Raw genomic sequence first — 24,669 nt, 5'->3', positions numbered from 1 at the left:
GTACAGGCCTTGGGGGGGTGCAGGCCTTTAAGGGGGGGAACAGGCCTTTAAGGGGGGGACAGGCCTTCAAAGGGGGGACAGGCCAGGGATGGTGGCATAGGTCTTCAGGGGGGACAGCCAGGCTTTCAGGGGGGACAGGACTTTATGGGGGAAGGACAAGCCTTAAAGGGGGAAACAGGCCTTCAGAAATGGGGGGACAGGCCTTCAGGGGTAGGGTGCAGGTCTTTAAGGGGAAGTGCAGGCCTTCAGGGGGGACAGACCTTCAGGGGAGGGGGGCCCTGGTGTAGAAGTACATGGAGGGAGGGAGGGAAGGGGGGGTTCAAAGAGACGTGCATATGCCGGACTTTGGGGGGAAGATATAATGGGTCTAAAAATAGAGGAGAGGGAGAGAGATGATGGGCAATGGGATTTAGGGAGGGAAGGAACAGAAAGTGAGAGAAGTTGGACACAAGGGATGGTGTACTGTGGAGGGGGGATAGAGATACTGGATAAGAGGGTTGTTGGGAAAAAAAGGGAGAGATGGCGGACCCTGGGGTGGTGGGGAAGGAGGGAGAGATGCTAGATGAAAGGGTAGTTAAGAAAAGGTGGATCTGGGGAGGGAGACGAAAAAAAGGAAAGATGTCAGACCTCCGGGGGAGGGAAGGGAAATGGAAGGGGAGGACAGAGATAGCAGATGTATGGTTAGTATGGAGAAATAAGAAATAAGGAGACCCTGGCAAGCAAGTTGTCAGAAGACATCCAGAGCCTGGGACCAACAAGATTTGAATAATGACCAGACAACAAAAGGTAGAAACACTAATTTTATTTTCTGTTTTGTGATTACAATATGTCAGATTTGAAACGTGTATCCTGCCAGAGCTGGTGTTAGACCACAAATGTGAGCTAGGATTTAACAGAGAGGAAAATTGTTTATTTTGTTTACACCACAGCGCCAGTGTGATTAGGAGAAGGCAAAGGGGGTGAAGAGGCTATAAAATAAACCCACCAGGATGTTTGAAAAAAAACACCCAATTGGGCAGGAAAATCAAATCGAATCGAAAAACCAATTCAATAGGCTGAATCAAATCAAAAATTTTTTTCCTGAATCGGGCAGCACTAGTGGAGAGGGTGGTAGTTGTTCGGAATAGTTTCCCAGTAGAAGCGGTGGAGACAAAGACTGTCTGAATTTAAGAACATGTGGGACAGTCACATGGGATCTCTTAGGGAAAGGAGGATATAGTGGATGCTGTAGATGGGCAGACTGAATGTGCCAGTTGGCCTTTATCTGCCGTCATATTTCTATGTTTCTAATTCATACATGATCAAATCAGAAGCAAGAGCTGTTTTAGAAAAATCAGAAAGACTATCAAAACTTGGCTCTTCACTCTGGCTTTTAGTGAGAAGCTGGAATAAGGCCATTTTCTGACTGTGGCAAAAATAGCCTTAATGCTATGACCACATTTTACCACACCTTAGTAAAAGGACACCCAAGGATGGTCCTATAGCTAGTATGCAATGCAGATTGGATAAAAAAAATATGAATAATACTTTAAGGGCCTCTTCTATCAAACTGTGCTAGCAGTTTGTAGCACGGTGAGCCGCGCTGAATGGCACGCGCTGCGCCCGATGCTCATAGAGTTCATATGAGCGTCGGGAGCAGCGTGGGCCATTCAGCGCGGCTCTCAGCGCTGACAACTGCTAGCGTAGTTTGATAGAAGAGGCCCTTAGTTTTTAGAACTGATTATTTTTTCCTATCTGCTAATAAAGTGGTTCCTGTCTTTGTTGTGGTAGCACATCTAATCAGGTTTTCAGAATTGCCACCATGAATATGTATGAGACAAATTTTCATGCATTACCTCTCCAGGTCAGGGCTGAGAAGCACTGCACTGAAAGGCTGCATATAGAAATCATAGAATGCCTTTGGATATGACTTGTCTATTACTTTTCTAATCTAATGAAATTGCAAGCGATGGGGTCGATTTGCCTCAGCAGTTTGTGGCACCTGGTTGATTTACGATGTCCTACCCGAGCGGCTTCCATCATCATCAAGGGGTGCTCTTGATTAAGGTGCTTTCTCTTCCTGTGCTCAGACAATTTAGTATTTCCTTCTCATGCCTTACAGTTTATTCCATTTTTATTTTTGCACATTACTCATATATTGGCTGTCAACTATATGTAAATCTATGTGTTTTAGGGGTGTGAGGCCAAAGATTTTCATTCCGTTATGTTCCTGTGTTGTTGAAAGGGTTTCTTTTTCAAGTTTCTCACCTTTTTTTGTTTCTGGCGGGAGTAATGTTGTCAATAGCGTGTACAGTTGGTCAGTAGTACCACAATATTGCTCAATAATGTTCCCCTTTGCTCAAATTGTGCAAATTAGTGATTAATAGTGTGCAGTACTGAGCAAAACGTTCACAATTTGAACAACAGCGCACACTATTGATGTCACAGGAAATAAGCTGAATATCATTTTTTTCTTGTCATTTTACCTTAAATACATGAAATGCCATAGGTCATGCATGTGTAACCCCCTGGTTCTCCCAGATGCTGGCAAGAGGCATACAAAGTTAAGAACATTAGAATAGTCATAATGGGTCAGACCAATGGTCCATCTAGCCCAGTATCCCATCTTCATGGAGGCCAATCCAAATCACAAGTACCTGGCAAAAACCCAAATAGCAGCAGTCCATGCCACCAATCCAGGGCAAGCAGTGGCTTCCCCCATGTTTGACTTTTCCTCCAGGAACTTGTCCAAACCTTTTTTAAAACCAGCTACATTAACTGCTCTCACCACATCCTCTGACAACGCATTCCAGAGCTTAACTATTCTGAGTGAAAAAATATTTTCTCCAATTGGTTTTAAATGTATTTCTGTGTAACTTCATTGAGTGTCCCCTAGTCTTTGTAATTTTTGACAGAGCGAAAAATCAATCCATGGTGTACCCATTCTACACCGCTTAGGATTTTGTAGACTTCAATCATATCAACCCTCTGCTGTCTCTTGTCCAAGCTGAAGAGCCCTAATCTCTTTAGTCTTTCCTCATATGAGAGGATTTCTATCCCCTTTATCATCTTGATCACTCTTCTATGAACCTTTTCTAGTGCCGTTTAATTTTATTTATTAGCACCAGAGCTGAGACCAACTTACAAGCAGGAGGCCCACAGCAAGCAAGCACCAGACAATCCACTCTCTCCTCTCAGAAATAAAGTAAGTCCACACCAGCGTTATAAACTCTAAGCTTGAACATTACTCTTCCCAAGTTGAAAAGAGGCACACTCTTGAATAGTGAAAACATTTGCTAGAAAAATACAGTCCAAACTATATACAGTGCTCCCCCGCTAATTCGCGGTCGGCGGTTCGCGGTCCCGGTCATTCGCAGTATTTTACGACCACGAATGACAGGGCAGGACAGGGCAGCCGGAGCACCGGCGAGTGAAGGAAATCACTCACTGTATGCTCCGACCGCCTCTTCCTGTACTGAAGTCGGGCCTCACCAATAACTTCTAAACTGGATTATTGCAGAATATTAAGTGTTGTATCTAAGTTAAAAATGTTTTTATTTGCTGAAACACTTATAAGTTTTTAAAATGAATAAAGATTAATTAAAAAAAAAAAAAAAGAAGTCAGCTGACACAGGTGCCCTGTGAGCTGCGGCACACTTAAAATTTCAAAAGACACACTAATGTGCCACGGCATACAGTTTATGATATACTGGGATAGAGGGTGGCATTGAATATCCAGATACTTTGGCGAGTGCCCAGCACTATGTGGACAGTGGTGATATTTGGTCATTATCCAGATACACTTAGGGCAGTTTTTTTTTATCTGCTCTTTGTTTAAGTCAGAGCTCCTAGTTCAGGGGTCAGGAACCTTTTTGGCTGAGAGAGCCATAAACACAAGATATTTTAAAATGTAATTCCGTGAGAGCCATACAATATGTTTAAAACTAAATACAAGTAAATGTGTGCATTTTATGTAAGACCAACACTTTTAAAGTACAATAAGTCTCTGAATTCTTTTTAATAACGTTGTTATACTATTGCTAACTAATGATGAATAAAGTAATTCTTACCATTAATGCGACTTCTGGTGCTGCATGGGCTGATGGCTTTGTAGTCTGGTTGATACGTGGTGAGGTTAAGTTTCATGCAGGCATTGAGATTCCATCTGTTAAACATGATCGTATTAATGTTCTTTAGATGTGAGAAAGATTGCTCACATGCATAAGTAGAGCCAAACATTGTCAGTACAGCAATACTCACACGCTTCAGTTTTGACAATCAGCTGGTCTACGGGTTGAAGTTTTTTCATTTCTACCCACTTGTGTTTGCCCGCCAACTCTGCTTGCTGTCATGCAAGTCTTTCCAAATCTTCATTCAGTGACTTGAACTTATTCACCCACATCTGGGAACACATCGAAAACAATGGGCAGCTAAAGTCAAGCCAGCATGGATTCTGCAAGGGCAGGTCATGCCTCACGAACTTATTATACTTCTTTGAGGGGGTAAACAGCCAGATGGATAAAGGGGAATCCATAGACATCATTTACCTTGACTTCCAAAAAGCCTTCGACAAGGTGCCACACGAAAGACTGCTAAGGAAGCTATGGAACCACGGGGTGCAAGGGGAGGTCCACCGATGGATCAAAAACTGGCTGGCAGACAGGAAACAGAGGGTTGGAGTAAAGGGCCATTACTCAGATTGGCAATGGGTCACGAGCGGAGTTCCGCAGGGGTCGGTGCTGGGACAGCTTCTGTTCAATATATTTATCAACGATCTGGAGGCGGGAACAAAATGTGAGGTTATTAAATTTGCAGATGACACTAAATTGTACAGCAGGGTCAAAACCATGGAGGACTGCGAAGACCTCCAAAAAGATCTGACAACGCTGGAAGAGTGGGCCAAAAAGTGGCAAATGAGCTTCAACATAGGGAAATGCAAGGTCATGCATGTTGGGAAAAAGAACCCGATGTTCACATACAAGATGGGGGGATCACCACTAGGGGTGAGCACCCTTGAAAGAGACCTGGGAGTGATGGTAGACACAACATTGAAGGCGTCGGCGCAGTGCGCCACAGCCTCAAGGAAAGCAAACAAAATGTTGGGTATCATTAAGAAAGGTATCACGACCAGGACGAAGGAAGTCATCCTGCCACTATATCATGCAATGGTGCGCCCGCACCTGGAGTACTGTGTTCAGTACTGGTCGCCTTACCTCAAGAAGGACATGGCGGTACTTGAGAGAATCCAGAGAAGAGCTACTAAGCTAATAAAGGGTATGGGGGACCTTTCATATATTGACAGACTGAAAAAGCTGGGGCTTTTCTCACTGGAAAAGCGACGACTTAGAGGAGACATGATAGAAACCTTCAAGATCATGAAGGGCATAGAAAAAGTGGACAGGGACAGATTTTTCAAACTATGGGGAACCACAAGTACAAGGGGACACTCAGAGAAATTGAAAGGGGAGAGGTTTAGAACAAACGCCAGGAAATTCTTTTTCACCCAGAGGGTGGTGGATACATGGAACGTGCTACCGGAGGATGTGATAAGCAGAAGCACGCTACAGGGCTTCAAAGAAGGTCTGGACAGGTACCTGGAGGACAAAGAGATAGAGGGGTACAGATAAGAGTAGAGGTAAGGTTATAAGGATAGGATTAGAGGTAATTTATAAAATTAGTCAGAGACCACTGTTCAGGCAGTGGGCCTGATGGGCCGCCGCGGGAGCGGACCGCTGGGCGAGATGGACCTCTGGTCTGCCTCAGCGGAGGCAACTTCTTATGTTCTTATGTCTGAGGCCTTCAGGTCAGCAGCTTGGAGCTTAAAATCTCTGATGGAGACACCGGGGATGTAACTCAGGTCGGCGCTGTACACTGCACGCACGTGTGGATGGGTGATGAACTTAAAAAGACAAGCTCACAAAATTCTCCAAAATGCGCTTTGAATGACTGCAGGAGATTAGATGTGAAGCCCGCTAGCTGCTGAAGATCAAGATGTTGAGCAGGGTCACTTGCTGTGCATGCATCTTTAATCTCTCCCAGTTTTTCAAAGTATAGTAAACGACCTGTTTCAATGTCGGCGATGAAGAATTCTAGCTTGTTTTCAAATGCAAACACTGCTTGTTGAAGGGATAAGACTGTATTTCCAATGCCTTGCATTTTCACATTGAGCTGGTTCAGATGTTCAGTCATGTCCACAAGATAGTAGAACTTCAGGAGCCACTCAGTGTTAGCTAACTCAGGATGCTTGATGTTTTTCATTTCAAGAAAAGTCTGGATTTCGCTCAGACAAGCCTCACAACAGCTGAGCACCTTCCCTCTTGACAACCAACGCACATTGCTGTGCAGAAGAAGACCAGGATAATTATTCCCAACTTCATCCAGCAGTGTTTTAAACGTGATCATTTAAAGCTCGGGTAACAATAAAGTTGGCCACCTGAATGACCAGCGACATCACCTCACCAAGCTGCTCGCTAGCATGCATCAATCAAGCCCCAGCCAAGGATCTTTCCCATGCATTCATATAGTCACAGAGGGACACTGGGGAGATTAGAGTGGGTTCTGGAGCAATAACAAATGAAGTAGGCACACTCACAACTTGTCCCCTTCACTGGTATAGCTTGCTGCAGTACAGGCTAGAATCTGCAGCTGGGGGAGATGACACACTGTGCAGAGCGTCAAAAGATGGCCACCACTGTCCCCGTCCTGGCTCAGATCCGATCTGGCTCTGTGTCGGCGGCTCCCGCTTTCGGGTGACCGGCAGAATGTCCCCAATGGTCTGGGTAGGTCTGCTCGGGTGTTCTCTGCTGCAGTGCACATCTTGGAGAAGATTTTTCTCTGCTGCAGCAGAGGAGCTCGTAGTGTGTGCGGCCGCTCTCCTTGGCTCCGCCCCCGGAAGTCAGAGTCGCGAGCCGTAGGTTCCTGACCCCTGCCCTAGTTAGTAGCATGTGTGGTGAGTAAGCATAGCTACATTTAAAAATAGTTCAAATGAGTTTCTGGAAGAAAAGTCCATACACTGCTATTAAGGAAAACTTGAGGCAAGCCATTGCTTGTCCCTGGGGATAAGCAGCATGGACCTGGATTGGTCACTGTTAAAAGGATACTAGGCTTGAAGGGCCCTTGTTCAGTCCCCCTATGGCAATACTAATATAGAAGTCTCAGAGCCTTATCTTTCAACCCCTGTGCTTGCCAGTCAAGATTACTCCTCTGAGACTAAACTGATAGGATTAAAGCTCTGTGAGGACCTTCACTCCTTGTAGAAGAAGCCCCCCCCAAAATTACTGCATATAACATTTAGTACAGAATATGGTTGCAGAAATGGTTATGGTTAGCAGGATGGATGTTGATGTCAAGATAACACCTGAAGTTCTGAAACTACACCATTGTATACAGCACATCTCTATCACATGAAGCATGGGACAATTTAGTCTCATATACAGTGTTTGTGCTGTTTGATCCTTTTTGAAAAAAGATAGCAGTCCTCAAGATATCCAGAATGGGTAATTAAAAATAATAATAATAAAAAGATTTAAAATGTAGCTTAAGGTATCCATGCCGGTTCCAGTTTTTCTTGTGGAAGATTCCTTACCATGGCATGATGTATGGAGCAGCTCATGGGCATTCTGGGACAGTTTTCCCTTATACCTGCCAGCGCCTAGAGGGACTGTGAATGTTGTTCCACACTTCTTTACATACGTTTCGTGAAAAAGCAAAAAGTGAACAACTAAACTTAAATACAAAAAGTGAGTGAAAAGCTCACGAGGTGGGGTGTCAGATATGACCAATCCAAGCAATAGTGCTTTCAGAGGTCTAGCAGTTCTTCATTCATCCCCCTATGTCCTCATATATATAGAGTAATTTTTTTTGAGTTTTTATATTCATGTGAGTCTTCTTATATATAACAATTTTTTATATATATTCATGTGTGTATTCAAAAAGGTTTATCTTATAAGAACTTATCTTCAATTCATGATAGGCATTGATAGAGCATGTCTTATGTTCCGACATTCACTTAGTGCTCCCCTCTGCCGACGCGTTTCGCGGAGCTTTGTCAAGGCAGGGGCACTACAAGAAAACAATAAGACAAAACAGCCCATTAGAAAAAGAAGACCAGTGTATTACAAAAGCAGAATAACTATAGAAAGTACTAACCTGCATAATTGAAAATATCCTAAATGATTGAAGAGCGGCTTCTGAAAAATGGCCGCGGCGTCTGATTTCACTCACTAATAAAGGTTACCCCCCTGACGTCATGCCTAAAGGTTAGAAGCTGAGGTCAACCTGCGCTAACCAATCAGACGTTTCATTTAACCCCTCCGGGGCCATGGAGTTCAACATAAACATCCATCTAAGTTCTTTTAAATTCAGGTTTTTTTCAATGTTACCTCCCTCCCACCCTACAGTAATCATGTCTAACACTCTCCATTTAAGATCTTTCAAAGTATGGCCACAGACTTTCCAATGCCTAACTAATGGAGAGGTTTCATTATGAGTATGCACCCGAGATTTGTGTTCAGTCAGTCTGAGTTTGATCGACCTCAAGGTGCGACCTACATACAATTTAGGACACGGGCATTGAATGCAATAAATTACCCGGTTGGAATTGCAATTGGTCATGAATCTAGAACGGTAGGTCACCCCAGTGATAGGGTGATTCCATATTTCCCCCGAGATAGTAAAGGGGGAAATATGGAATTGGCCACACGGAAGATGACACCCAGTTGTTTTAGGTGTAGGATTTCTGATGATGTTATGGCAAACGTATTCACCAATATTTTTTTGTCTTCTATAAGAACAGATGAGGTGATCGGTCAGAGAAGGGACTGCAAGTTTAGCAACATGCCAATGCTTGTTGATGACGTGAGAAATCCTGGAAGCTAGAGTGGAGTATTTTTGAATGAACACAATGTTATCCTCATTGGCAGGAGTGTTGTTTTTCTCCTGCAGCAACCATTCACGGTGGGCATATTTAGCCCTGATGTAAGCTCGTTTTACAACATCATGGGGATACCCCCGTTGGTAAAAGTTCCTCTTCATGGCTTTGGCTTGAGTGCGGAATTCATCAAGGGAGTAACAAATCCTTCGTAATCTTAAAAATTGGCTTATAGGTAAACTCCGCCTCAAGCCTATCGGGTGAAAACTGTGAAAGCGGAGCAGACTGTTCCGATCCGTCCCTTTACGATAAAGGGTAGTCAGTAATTTCCCACTTTCTTTGATAATTTTGATATCCAAAAAGGCCAATTCATGAAGATCACTCAAAGCAGTGAACTGGATATTGACATCCAACATGTTCAGTTCACTCACAAATTGAAGAAAGTTGTCTTCCGTAGATGACCAAATGCAGAAAATGTCATCAAGGTAACGTTTCCACATAATAACGTGATCAAATGAAGGCATGTTGTATATCCTTTCATCCTCTAATTTAGACATAAATAAAGTAGCCAAAGAGGGAGCCAAGGAAGCTCCCATAGCGATACCGTGGCACTGTAAGTAAAACTTCTCGTGAAACCAAAAATAGCTCTTGGTCAACACTAGAGTAGCCTTTATTAGTGAGTGAAATCAGACGCCGCGGCCATTTTTCAGAAGCCGCTCTTCAATCATTTAGGATATTTTCAATTATGCAGGTTAGTACTTTCTATAGTTATTCTGCTTTTGTAATAGACTGGTCTTCTTTTTCTAATGGGCTGTTTTGTCTTATTGTTTTCTTGTAGTGCCCCTGCCTTGACAAAGCTCCGCGAAACGCGTCGGCAGAGGGGAGCACTAAGTGAATGTCGGAACATAAGACATGCTCTATCAATGCCTATCATGAATTGAAGATAAGTTCTTATAAGATAAACCTTTTTGAATACACACATGAATATATATAAAAAATTGTTATATATAAGAAGACACACATGAATATAAAAACTCAAAAAAAATTACTCTATATATATGAGGACATAGGGGGATGAATGAAGAACTGCTAGACCTCTGAAAGCACTATTGCTTGGATTGGTCATATCTGACACCCCACCTCGTGAGCTTTTCACTCACTTTTTGTATTTAAGTTTAGTTGTTCCACACTTCTAGCATTTCCAGCAATATCTAAACCAGGGGTGTCAAACTCAATCACAAAAGGGGTTGAAATCTAAAACACAGGCTAAGTCAAGGGCCAAATTTTCTATTAAGATACTTAGGGCTGCGGTAGCGTTTTTAGTACGAGCTGCAGATTAGCGCATGCTAACCCCCACGTTATGCGGAAAAACTAACACCAGCTCAATGGAGCGCAGCTTAGTAAAAGGAGCCCTTAGTCTTAGTAGAAGTATAGATCCTTCCTTGCCCTGAGACACCTGTGGCGCGGTGAGGCACTTCTGTGGAGCGCCTTGCTCCAACCTAGCTTTTACACTTGGACTGGGTCCTTCTGCCTACAAATGGGTACTGAGGCAGCATGGTGAGGAGCTTGGAGCACTACTGGGACCAGGGCTGCACAGTCAGGCACTTAAATGCGACACAGTCACCGAGGGCCACATAAAACGGCCAGGCGGGCCGGATTTGGCCCCCAGGCCTTGTGTTTGACATGGGTGATCTCAACAAATCACTGTGGTGCTGGAACTGCTACTGACATTCAGAAAAAGAAAGTTAATTAACAGCATTATCCATGCTGGGAATGTTGTGCCTCTGGCATCATTTTTTCCCCCCAGGCAATGGTTTCCCACATAGAAATATTAAGAGTTTTAGTGCTTCTGCATAAAATTGGTAAACAATTACCATTGTTAATATATATATATATATATATATATATATATATATATATATATATATGTTAAACTGAATAGAATTGTACATAACTTTAAATCTCTACTGAGAAAGGAATTAACAGTGTCTTCTATGCTACGCTTTTCATTAGAATTATATTATTTTTTATACATGGAATATTATCACAATGAAGCCCCTAGGAAAAAGAGGCTGCTGGTATTATGTCTTAAAATGATGTTCTGGTACATCTTTCATGGGGGTTGTATTATTTTATAATGTCATATTAATGAGGCTACCAATCTAGCAAAATACAAAGCTGCTACAGCTCAGAGGAGACATTTCTGTTTCTCTTGGCATCATTAAAACGCACACCTATGGTATAGAAGGCATACACCACAGCATTTTCCAAAATGTCAAATCACATCAGGAAGAAGCACTGAGCCTCACTGCTTCATAAAGCACAACATTTAATCAGAAGTACCCAGACTCACCAACTTGCTACTTTCTTGCATTCCTGTGTCTTTACAACACGATAGACGGGATGAAAATTCTAGAGCAAACACTTTACTATGAACTCCCGGGTCTTGCAGTTATATTTAGCATGCGTTAATACTTTAAACTGTGCTAAAATGAATTACTCAGGCCTGTCCTGGTTGATATGATTAACTTGGATATAACTCCGGGACGGGTAATCCTTTTCTAGTCTCGTGCTAATAAAATCCGTATGCATTATAGGGAGTAACAGTCCTTATATGTATTTTTCATGTAGTGATTGAGAGGATCATTCAAGAGATCTAGAAGTGGAGGGTCATTTTCAATACGATGTCCAAATCCAAGTTTGGACATTTTGCAGAATATGCACAAAAATTCAACAGCAACCATGACCATTTTCAAACCAGAAAAAAAAACATCTTTTTGTTTTGAAAATGGCCATTTCTTAGATGTATTTATCCTCAGTGCATCTATCTTTTTGAACCATTAAAAAACAAAAACAAGTCCGAAAGAAAAATGCATAAAACAAGCCACTGGGATATAGGAGGGGGCCAACATTTTTAGTAGACTGGCCACACAGATATCCCAACAGAGCAGTCGGCAATACAGTAAACTTCATATAAAAAGGCCAAGGTACACATCTCAAAATCCACCCAAAAACTACTGGATTCAACTGTCCTTATGCTTGCAGATGTCACCTATATTATACATTAGCATTAGAGACTTTTTTTATATATTTATCTTTCTATTTAAAATTCACTCAAAGTGTAGTTGCACCACACACGTGTATGCCTATGATGGTGTGGGCGTGGCCTGCAATAGAGCCTGCCGATTGATTCAAGCTGGGATTTCCATTTTGGCAGCAGCCATAATAGTTTAACAATCCCACTGAGGCTACACATACACTTGTTAAATTTAATGATATTTATTTATTTGCTATATGAGTAGTGTCTCTAGTGACTCTCATCCTTTCACAAGTACTATTTTTTACTTGTACCTATATTATGCAGGCACAGTGGTATTTCGGTGGGTTTTGGAAGGCTGACATAATCTATCATACGTATAATAGTTAGAGTGGTATATGGGCCTAGGTCCACATTTCTTTAGTCCACTGTATCACTCACTAGTACCCAATGAACCTGCTTGCTATTCTACTAGGACTGACTATAACATATAGGTATGTACTGTTTGATTCACATCTTTGGGGAATGGGAGGAGATCAGTGACCACTAGGTGTGTGTGGTGGTGCTGGTGGTGGGGTGGGGGGGGGGGGGTGTCATGCCTTCATATTTCCAGTGGTCATCTGGTCAATTTTGGCATCTTTTTGGCACTTATTCACTGTTAAATTCTATACCCTATGGGAAATTATGGCATAAAGTCTGCAGTCTTATTTCGAATACAATACTTTTATTGTAGAAAATTTTTTTTTATATCAAATCAAATAAGTATTTATCTATAATAATTTAGCCATATTATGTGGTGTGCGCAGTGCTCCTACAAACAAGTCATATAAACAATAGATCAACATGCCCCCTTCAGATTTAGATGCACTGAAGACAATCACCATAGAAATCCTTCTAGAAAATGGGTTTCAAAAATAGTGAATTGGAAGGGTTTGGTGAGCAAAACATCCATCTGCCCCTTTATGCCACTTTTTGGACATTTTCCTTTATCGAAAATTAGCCCCATATAGGCTCAGACTTTACAACATGCTTCCCTCTGATAGCAAATGTTTAGGAATTGAAGATGGAAGGATTTTTGCTTATTACTTCCCTTTTACTTTTAAAGAGAAGGATTTTTCATACATCTGTTGAATTCTTCCCATGCTATTCTTGTTCCAGGGATAATTCTCTAACTCAGTTTGTTGCAAAGACTAGGGGGGACACTCGATTAAGTTACAGGGAAATACTTTATCAAACCAATAGGAGGAATTTTTTTTTTCACTCAGAGAGTAGTTAAGCTCTGGATTGCATTGCCAGAGGTTGAGGTAAGAACGGTTAACGTAGCTGGTTTTAAGAAAGGTTTGGACAAATTCCTGGAGGAAAAGTCCATAGTCTGTTATTGAGAAAGACATGGGGGAAGCCACTGCTTCCCCTGGATCGGTAGCATGGAATATTGCTACTCCTTGGGTTTTGGCCAGGTACTGCAGACCTGGATTAACCACCGTGAGAATGGGCTACTGGGCTTAACGGATCATTAGTCTGACCCAGTAAGGCTATTCTTATGTTCTTATGTAAAAATTTTCTTAAGTACAAAGTATTAATGAATTGTGAGGTTTTTTTAAGATTTAAATAGTTGAGTTTAGTATAAATTTCCAATATAGATTAATTGAAGATTGAAGCGTGATTAATTAAAAAGATAAAGTAATTTAAGAAATAAAGAATACATTAACCGTTTTAGTTATGATAAGGAGGATGGGTTCAAGCCGGTGATGTAAGTAGGAGTAAGAAAAAATAATTGTCTTTCTCTTTGAGAAAACCCGGAATGGGTGAAACTCCATAATTTGAGGCTTGTTCCCTTCTATATAACAATCATAGAGAAAAAATTATCTGCAGTGTCATTTTGACTTATATCAGTGGTTCTTTATTTTATATTGAATTAATAGATAACTACCAGGTTTCCTTTAGTTTTCTTATGTAAAACTGGCCATAATGTTTTAGTTTTGAACTAACTAGTACTTGATCCATCCTCTGCAAATTATATCTATTGTCATAAAAAATCCCTTTGGAATTTTGCTAGAAATCTTCAATGTATGGCAAACAGTAGAGCAAGTAAAATTGGCACCTGAATGAACAGACTACAATGTTTATGTGGTTGGAGGTGCATGAATCCTTTCAGATACTCAGGAGTGCCAAACTCCTGTTAACTAAAAGTAGGAAGGGTATGAGTCAGGTGATAGTATTTTCAGGTATGCAAGTACTCCGAGTTAGGTTCTAAGTGACATAATATTTTGCAAAGCGCCGAGGGAGCATGCAGAGATCTAGACTGAAATGAAATGCTCAAATTGCTGTGAACTATAGATGTGTGAAAGCAAGATGAAATCTGCTTTCAAGGCACTGTTTTATTTTCTCTGTGTTCATTTTATGGCACAAATCATTGTACCAGTTATTGGAGTGAGCAACTACATCCTTAGTAAAATTAGAAAGCATTCCTATCCATAGTGATAGCCAAGGGAATGTACAAGGAATTCCACAGATGTAAAAATTAAAGACCACCTTTCCCAGAGGTCAGGCCCATTTTAACTACTTATGGGCCCTGGGCAAACTTTTGAGGATGTCCCTACCTTTTTTAAAAAAAAAATTTCCTGAATTAACCTGCTCTATGTGAAACTTCATGTTATTATAACATTTATTTTAAAGTAATGTCTTATATGGCTGAATGATTTCACACAAAAATATCTGTCAATACATAAATTATTTCAGGGTTTAGACACGTTCCTGTAGGAAAGATGCCTAAATTACTTCTAGCCTGTAGACTTGAAGAAACCACTGGTTTTCCCTGGGTGTAAGTAAAAAGAAATTGATCTGTTCTTTGGAATCTTGCCAATTGGCTACTGTTAGAAACAGGATGCTACTTTTGATGGACCTTTGATCTGACACAGTATGGCATTCCTGATGTTCTTATAGTCTTTTATCATCTGCTTGAAAGACCCTTCACTTGCTTTAAATGGGGTCAAGCTGTAGAGTGACGTGCTGAATTATTGATTATTCTAGATTCTGAAATAAATATGAAAAATTGCCTGCTGAAACTTGCAAAGCTCTGAGAAGCAGATATAGCACCTCTCCACTTAAAGATCAAGCCAACTTGTACAAAAGAAATGTTAATACAGTCAACCACCTGAGAGCGTAAGGCAGTTCTAACATAAAATGGTCACTGGGAATTAATAAGGGCTGAAACTCTGACAAAACATAATGCAAACAGGAAAATGGCTTGGGTTGCATACAACAATTTCAGCCATTCCTTAGGTACAGGATGTGCCTGTCTCTAGAAAATAGTCCTCAGTAAAGGGACTTAGATTTTCAACTCTCTGCCTGTTGACAATAAACAAAACAGCTTGGGTATTCTGTTTTAGGTTCTCAGACAATATTATTTATCTATCTCCTTTCTTTTGGTCTACCTAAAAGTTATGCAGATTACAATAAAAATATCCACAACCTAAAAATAAATTTTAAAATAACCAACAATGCACCCCATACTCCAAAAACACCACAGCATTTTCAGTTCATCCTGAATTTCATATTGGCTTACTCACTAAGAGAAAAAGTTTAAAAGCGAAGATATGTTTTTAGCTATTTCTTAAATCTAGAAATGTCAGTGACCAAACACAAATATACTGGCAGCTTATTCCACAGCAGAGGATCTGTAAAGAAAAGCTGCTTTCCTTGTATTGGCAAAGTCTAACCTCACCAAAGGCTGCAATGAAGACTGTTATATCCCATTCAATTTCCATGCCCGAAGGCTCGTAATATCTGGTTCATATATAGTGAAGAAGCACCATTCAAACCTCTGAATAAGAGTTAAGTTTCATAAATCTAATCCTATGGTGAACAAGGAGCCAGTTGACCTGGTCACTAGTCTAGTTGCTGCATTTTATATAACCTGTAGCACCTTGCCACATTCTGTGACTTGCTCAGACAGAGAGCATTACAACAATCTAGCTTTGTCAGTCACACCTTGGACAACCATCTTGAAATTGCAAGTATGGGGCAGCACCATGTTTTGCTTATTAATCGAGGAGAAAAGCTGTCCATTGTTGTAGCCTAATATTAAGACCCCTGAAGAAGCCGATGACAAGGCGAAATGGGTCCCGTTGGGCACATTAAATTGCAACATTCTACAACAGAAGGCATTATGAGATAAGTGAAGTTCTTGGTTTCCTTAGCACGTTAGCACTTTGTTTTGGGTTTATTGCACACAGCATTTACACTTTCTTTTTTTTTTCCAATTCTTTATTCATTTTTTTCATCTTCCATCAAGTGTACAATATTACATCAATTAATTCATACACATCACTTGAAATTCTTTCTATTATCATCTGAACTACATAAATTATCCCCCTCCCCCACCCACCCTATTCACAGATATTATAATAAAAAGTTAATATAATATATAGAACTCAATGAATGATATCTCTAACCTGTGTAAACTGTTGAAATAAATTGAATATGATTTAACAGTACAGATATCTGAGAGTTCTATAATATATCGTAGATATTATATGCACAAGTCCTTTGTTTTAGTTGTTTGGCAGCCATAACCAAAAAGGATTGACAGGTTGCCAGATGGAACTCATACCAAGTCAAAACAGGCATAAGTTCCAGCCCAGGCAACCTGTCCCCCCTCCCCCCACCACAACGATCGCAGCAGGAGAGATGCCTAATCTCTCCTGCTGCAATTGCGATCCCCCCAAACTGCCGCAAACCGGCAGAACAGATGCCCAATCTCTCCTGCCAGCACCCCCCTACCCTGGACACCCCCTCTAACTAACCTTAAAGTTAGCTGGCTGGCCGGGTCCCTTGTCCATCCAGCCAGCAGACCCGCCATCCTCAGATTCAGTTGGCCCAGGTGCCTAAGGCCCCTCCCCGGTGCATCCCACAATGCACTGGGAAAGGGCAGGCCTGCCTGCCGGTATTCAGGGGGTGGGAGTGTGCCTTTGGCAGGAGGGCTTGGGATCTCGATTCATGGTAGTTTGCGGGGGGGGGGGGATCGCAATCGCAGCAGGAGAAATTAGGCATCTCTCCTGCCGCAATCATTGTGGTGGGGGGTGGACAGGTTGCCTGAGCTCCCTCCTGCCGGTATTCAGGTTTGTTGGGGAGGAGGAGGGTACCGGCAGGAGAGATTGGGCAACTCTCCTGCCGGTTCATGGCAGTTTGGGGGAGGATGGCATTCATGGCAGGAGAGATGAGGCATCCCTCCTGCCGTGATTGTTGTGGGGGGGGGGGGGGAAGGGATACCCAGGCGTCTGTAACCGGTGTTGTTTTTGACAGATGCTGTTTGCAGAATCTTGCTTTTAGGCGAAGGACTGTAGTGGTGGTCTGGGCGATTAAATTGATGAACATAGAGATAGGCCATTCTCCAAAAAAATCCTCATTTTGGACGTATTTTTTTTTTGAGAATGGACATTTCCCTGCTGCCTACTTTCAACGTTTAGGGATTTAGGCCAAAAGGGGACTTAGACTTTTTTTTATTATGCTCCTCCATGTGCCTAACTCAGGTGTAGATTCTTAAAACTAAAATCTGCCTTTAACGTCCTCGCTAAACCAGTTCCTGTCGGTTTAGCATGCATGTATTTTAATGGCAGGTTAATAAAACGGCTTACCGTAGTCTTTTCTGAGTTTTCTAGCTGTCTCCGAGACTGCCATGCAAATGTAGTACAATAAGGTCATTAATATTAAAATGATCACTCTGAGCGATTCTCTATAATCACTTAGTGATTCTCTAATCGCATTGTGCCACATTTGCAGCCAAATTTACTGACAGGTCTAAGCTGTCGTTGCCTTACTTTCTTATCAGTGCCTGAGTGCTGATTGGCCGACAGGAAAATAAGGTTTGACAGACCTGTCAGAAAATTTTGCTGCCGTCATACAATCCCTTGACAACCCCCCCTCCCCCTCCCCCGGCAGCATGAAAGATGCCCACTCTCTCCCCTCCAACAAGTAACGCCCCCCACAACATCCTCTGGGAGTGGGATGCCCACTCATTCCTGCCGCCAAGCAACACACTCATGACACACCATTCATACTTTGTAGTATAGAGAACTTTCAAAAGGCTTAACAGGTTAATTTAGAATATTAACTGGTTAAACCTAAGCATTTAAAAATTTTCTCCACTGGCTGCTTAAATATAACCTTTCCACATTCACAAGGTGGGAAAATTTAGCAGACCAAAAGGGGCCAGCTCTAGGAGCATTCCTGAGATATAGCATGGCCAGTCAGTGGGTGATTTTATAAATTGTAACTGAAAACATATTAAATAGTACAACACAAACTCATCAGACTCACTCATTTCACTTTTGTCACAGTCTTTTGTTTTTTTGTCATCATGGGTTTATGATACATTCTTGTTAAGATATCCAACTATAAAAAGTTTACATTAAACAACAACTTGATTCCACGTTTCCTTTCAGGGAAATTCTGTATGGAATTAGCTACCCCTGGATATCAGAATGGAATTTAACTATGTATGATTTTGAAGGACACTAAAAATCTTTTTATTTGCTAAGTTTTAAAGATTTTACTGCATATAATTGACTATAAACCAACCCGAATATAAACCGAACTAACCTAAAAAAGGAGGAAAAAAGGTTGACTCAAATATAAACCGTGTGTGTGTGTGTGTGGGGAGGGGGGGTATTAATATTCAAGTGCAGTGCCTTGCCCTGCCAGGCTCTGCACCTTGTTCCCCCCTCCTTCCCTGCCAGGTTCTGTACCCTTTCCCCCTCCCCCTCACTCACTCACTCCCTGCCCTGCCAGTCTCTGCACCCAGCCCCTCTCCCTCCCTGTCAGGTTTTGTACCCCATCTTTCTATGTTTCTATGTTTCTTTCCCCCTCCCTCCCGATGCCTTGCAGGCCTTTGCCAGGCCTGCCGTGAGACCTGGTGGTCCAGCGGTGAATCGCGACAGGAGCGATCTTCCTTTGCTCCTGCCTGTGCAAAACCGCTAGCTAATTGGCTGCCACGAGTTCTCATGGGTCCGTGAAAACTCCCAGCAGCCAATTAACTAGTGGCTCTACATGGGCAGGAGCAAAGGCAGGTCACTCCTGCCCGTGCAGAGCCGCTAGCTGATTGGCTGTCTGTTGCTAAAAATCCATAGATAGGGGGGCTCTTACATTTAATGGTGACTGCTGAAGTTATAAATCCTTTTCAATACTGACTATACTGTATGTGCATAAATGCAATCTCTCCTTAGTACTGCCCCCAAGAATGCCTCTGCTGCATAGAGAGAGAGAAGCTGTTGCCATTAGGTGATATTTATTGGTTTATACCTTCTGGTTTGTACAGTCCTTGATGTAGCCCTTGTAAGGGCAAAACATGGCTAAGTTGGGCTTTTAACTATTTATGTATTTATTATTTTATGTGGTTAATAAACCGTTCTATTTCAGGATGGATGATTTTTATCAATCGACTTGCTGTTTACCCTGGATTTTGTGGATCAGTTGCCCATTTGTTACCATGCGTAACTTTATGCACATATCAAATATGTAAATTTATGAGTGCCTATCTCTGTGCAGACAGCACTGTTGTACATACGTTAGTGCCTTTTAAAATTGCCCTTCACTTGCTGATTTTCAATACTAACTGGATAGGCTGAGTAGATCAAAATCATCAGGTGAATCATTAGATCATAAAAACCTATTGTAAAGGCTAGTCTAACCTGACCTTCACTTTTAACAGTAACTCCATGCAAACAATGGTACTGGCCTGAGTTTCCTCTATTTGCTTTTAGTAGTCTGGATCCTTCTTTGATTTTGGCTGCTAGATAAATATATTATAGAGCTTTGTATTCACTCATTAATTTGCTAATCCAAAAACATATTTGTCTCTAAAATATTATAATCAACATACAATACTGAATAATACGAAGCACCTTAAAAATTGTAGTGAATAGAAAAATATATTTAGGAGAGGAAATCATCAAGGGGCGCTAACGGATTAAGCCCACACTAACAATTAGCATGTGCTAAATGCTAAGACACCCATTATATTCCTATGAGTATCTTAGGGGTCCTTTTACTAAGGTGCGCTAACCGATTTAGCATGCGCTTACCGATTTAGTGCGCACTAATGGGTGCCTTAGCATTTAGCATGCGCTACATCGATTAGCGCGCCTTAGTAAAAGAACTCTTTAATGTCACTAATTGTTAGTGTGTGCTAATGGAGTTAGCACCCCTTGATGAATTCCATCCTATGTACTACCGTATTTTCGCGGATATAACGCGCGCGTTATACGCGTTTTTACGTACCGCGCATACTCCTCGCGCGTTATATGCGTGAGCGCGGTATACAAAAGTTTTTAAACATAGTTCCCACCCCGCCCGACGCCCGATTCACCCCCCCAGCAGGACCGCTCGCACCCCTACTCCGAACGACCGCTCGCACGCGCTCCCACCCGTACCCGCATCCACGATCGGAGCAAGAGGGAGCCCAAGCCCTCTTGCACGGCCGACTCCCCGACGTCCGATACATCCCCCCCCCCGGCAGAACCACTCGCACCCCCACCCCGAAGGACCGCCGACTTCCCGACAATATCGGGCCAGAAGGGAGCCCAAACCCTCCTGGCCACGGCGACCCCCTAACCCCACCCCGCACTACATTACGGGCAGGAGAGATCCCAGGCCCTCCTGCCCTCGACGCAAACACCCCTCCCCCCAATGACCGCCCCCCCCAAGCACCTCCGACCGCCCCCCCAGCCGACCCGCGACCCCCCTGGCGACCCCCACGACCCCCCACCCCCCTTCCCCGTACCTTTGGTAGTTGGCCGGACAGACGGGAGCCAAACCCACCTGTCCGGCAGGCAGCCAACGAAGGAATGAGGCCGGATTGGCCCATCCGTCCTAAAGCTCCGCCTACTGGTGGGGCCTAAGGCGCGTGGGCCAATCAGAATAGGCCCTGGAGCCTTAGGTCCCACCTGGGGGCGCGGCCTGAGGCACATGGGCCCAACCCGACCATGTGCCTCAGGCCGCGCCCCCAGGTGGGACCTAAGGCTCCAGGGCCTATTCTGATTGGCCCACGCGCCTTAGGCCCCACCAGTAGGCGGAGCTTTAGGACGGATGGGCCAATCCGGCCTCATTCCTTCGTTGGCTGCCTGCCGGACAGGCGGGTTTGGCTCCCGTCTGTCCGGCCAACTACCAAAGGTACGGGGAAGGGGGGTGGGGGGGTCGGCCAGGGGGGGTCACGGGTCGGCTGGGGGGGCGGTCGGAGGTTCTTGGGGGGGCGGTCGTTGGGGGGGGAGGGGGGTTTGCGTCGAGGGCAGGAGGGCCTGGGATCCCTCCTGCCCGTAATGTAGTGCGGGGTGGGGTTAGGGGGTCGCCGTGGCCAGGAGGGTTTGGGCTCCCTCCTGGCCCGATATTGTTGGGGAGTCGGCGGTCCTTCGGGGTTGGGGTGCGAGTGGTCCTGCCGGGGGGGGGGGATGTATCGGACGTCGGGAGGGGGGCATCAGGCTTTCAGGATGGGGACAGACCTTCAAGGGGGGACAGGACTTCAAGGGGGGACAGTGCACGGAAAGTCAGGGGGGGTGAACGGAGAGTCGGGACAGCGCACGGAAAGTCAGGGCAGTGCACGGAAGTCAGGGGGGGTGAACGGAGAGTCGGGACAGCGCACGGAAAGTCAGGGCGGGCGAAAGGAGCGTTGGGCATCATGCGCGGTATACCCGTGAGCGCGGTATACAAAAGTTTTTGTATATATCATCGTGATTACACGGGTGCGCGTTATATCCGCGAAAATACGGTACTTTGAGGGGGGTGCTGAAAAGTTCTCCGTCCAACCAAGAAGAGAATGATGTGGATATGGTTAAATCAGTGATCTGAACCAATGTCAAAACATAGAATTTCATTTCTGCAAATTGGCACTTAACGGAATAAGAACTCTCTTTTCAGCTACAGTGGCACAATAACGCTCAGAATTTAGGAAGTTTGTTGGTTGGACTGAGAACTTTTCAGCACCCTCCTTGTAATGTATATACGATCAACACTGTAGAGGTGTAGTGCAGGGAAGAAAGCCATATTTTCTGAAAATAAACCAGATACCAGATTTTTATAAAACAAAAGTAGAAAAGTTTAGAGATTACTTACCACATGAAGAATTTTATTTTCTGTTTCATACACAGTGCAATCCTATAATAAGAAAAACATAACAAATAAAGACATGACATCAGTATACACCACATTTGTACGTCTTCATTGAGCTGCTAATGGACACACCTACAATGCTGTATCTGGAATATATGAGTTTACAATTAGGGACACATTTACTAAAGGGTGGTAAAGTTTTTACACTTACTGGCCCTTAAATGCAAAACTTAAGAAATGTTAAGTACAAAGGTTATGTGGTAAATTCATGGGGTGTGACAAACATTTGCTCTGCACTTACTGCACTGGGAAGATACCTGCTGCACAAGCATACATTACAAATGTATATTAGCTGATAGCTAGGGTGCACCCATGACTTGGAAAAAATGCCAGAGGAGAGCGCCGAGGCCAGTGCCAGCAGCAGGTTGGAGCTGCTGCTCGCCAGCGAAGAGCTAGAGGTACGGTGGTGGGAAACTGAAGGCACATGTGTGGCAGGGAAGGAATGGGAAGGAGCAGGGGCCAGAGAGGAGGAGAGGTCCGGTACCTTCACTAAGACGGTGTCCATGGCAGTCCTCCCCCACCCCCTGTCACTACGCCACTGGCTCTAAGCACTATTCTATAAATGGCGTACAACTCGGAGCACTGTTTATTGAATAACACTCAGTGCAGATCTTTTTGGCACCTACATATGGGCACCATTTATTGAATTTTGTCCAATGAGTATGCATGAGACAGAGTTGCAAGCCTCCAAGGCAGTTACTTATGTTTCTTATACCTACAGTACATCAAGATCTGTGAATTTTTTATATTTTTTTGAAGTGCACTCTACCTGCAAATAATTTCAGAGGGAGCCAAGGAGATGCTACTAGCTCCAACACCACCCCCTCCTTTTTAATCAGCTGCAGTAGAGGTTTCTACCATGGCCTGGCGTGCTAAATGCTCCGACGCTCATAGTAATTCTATGACCATCGGAGCATTTAGCGCTCTGGGCCACTGTAGAAAACTCTACAATGGCTTAGGGTCTCTAAATCATATGAAAGCTAAACAGAAACATTTGTTCAGTGAGTATGGTGGAACTGAGACCATAGCTATAGTAACATAGTAAATGATGGCAGATAAAGACCCAAATGGTCCATCCAGTCTGACCAACCATACATGCTCCTTATATTAATCATTTAATTTAAATGGTCCTTTTTCTTAGATGTTTCTGGGCCAGAAACACGGAGCTCTGCCTGGTAGTGTGCTTAGGTTCTATCTACTGGAGTCTCCATCAAAGCTCACCCCAGCCCATCTTAACCATCCCAGCCTTCGAAGCCCAACCCAGCCCGACCTCAACTGAATGTCCACATATGGGACACAGACCATGCACGTCTGCCCAGTACTGGCCTTAGTTCCTTCAATATATACCAATTATTTTCTGAGATCCTCTGTGTTCATCCCACGCTTGTTTGAACTCTGTCACCATTTTCCTCTCCATCACCTCCCTCAAGACTGCATTCCATGCATCAACCACTCTCTCTGTAAAGAAGAATTTCCTAACATTACTCTTGAGTCTACCACCCCTCAACCTCAAATTATGCCCTCTGGTTTTACCATTTTCTTTTCTCTGGTAAAGATTTTGTTCTATGTTAATACCTTTCAAGTATTTGAACGTCTGTATCATATCTCCCCTGTCCCTCCTTTCCTCTAGGGCAGGGGTGTCAAATGTCGGTCCTTGAGGGCCACAATCCAGTCAGGATTTCCCCAATGAATAATTAACCGTACCCCTTAACTGTATCCATGACATCCTGTTTGTGTGTCTTGTCTGTTTAGATTGTAAGCTCTTTCGAGCAGGTACTTTTTTCTTATTCTTTGTGACTCTGTGCAGCGCTACATGCGTATGGTAGCGCTATAGAAATAATTAATAGTAATAGTAGTAGAATATGCATGAGATCTATTTGCATGCACTGTTTTCATTGTATGCTAATGGATCTCATGCATATTCATTGGGGAAATCCTGAAAACCCGACTGGATTGCGGCCCTTGAGGACCGACATTTGACAACCCTGCTCTAGGGTATACTGTACATATTCAGGGCTTCGAGTCTCTCCTCATACGTCTTCTGACGCAAACCTCCTACCATTTTCGTTTCCTGCCTCTGGACCGCTGGACTAACTTTAAACACTAAGCATAAAATTGTATGTGCATGCTTGTAGATTTAGGGGGACAGAGCATGGTCTCCTTAAAGAGTATATGCTATTTGCACATAGTCCTCTGGATTCTATATATTGTACCTAATGTTACATGCACAACTTAATTGATCACCAAGCTCTTAACCAGTAATAATTGGGCATTAACAACCAATTACTGCAATTAACTGGCTTTCATTAGAAGTTGTGCGTGCATCTGGCTGCACGCTATTAAGGATAAGCGCTCAACTTTTCTAGCACATATCAGAAAAGGGAACATGGCAAGGGAGTTCCGAAAAGTTGCACACAAAATTACAGAATTTGGCCTAAGCATGCATAACTTGGGCACCAGCATTTAGACCTGGTTTCGGCAGGTATAAGTTCAGCGCTCAAAAGTTAGGCATGAGATCCTTGTCTAAGTGCTAGTCTATATAAGGTTTGTACCTTAGCACCACATTTTTTTCTACCCAATATATGTTCTTTCTTGACAGATGTGGGTGTGCAAACCATCACGC

General features: G+C 43.2%; 1 protein-coding gene across 1 annotated transcript in view; it reads right to left on the bottom strand.

Annotated features, from left to right (window-relative positions):
- LOC117360298 (connector enhancer of kinase suppressor of ras 2-like) overlaps positions 1-24,669 on the bottom strand; it is a 719,694-nt gene that overhangs the window by 366,098 nt on the left and 328,927 nt on the right. The window contains exon 5 of the mRNA XM_033943988.1: positions 21,990-22,031. Coding sequence (XP_033799879.1) covers positions 21,990-22,031 — 42 coding nt within the window. The remainder of the gene's footprint in view (positions 1-21,989; positions 22,032-24,669) is intronic.

Source organism: Geotrypetes seraphini, chromosome 5, assembly GCF_902459505.1.
Source record: "Geotrypetes seraphini chromosome 5, aGeoSer1.1, whole genome shotgun sequence".
NCBI lineage: Eukaryota > Metazoa > Chordata > Amphibia > Gymnophiona > Dermophiidae > Geotrypetes > Geotrypetes seraphini.
The sequence above is the reverse complement of the archived record's forward strand: the minus strand, read 5'-3'. Positions and strand labels throughout refer to the sequence as shown.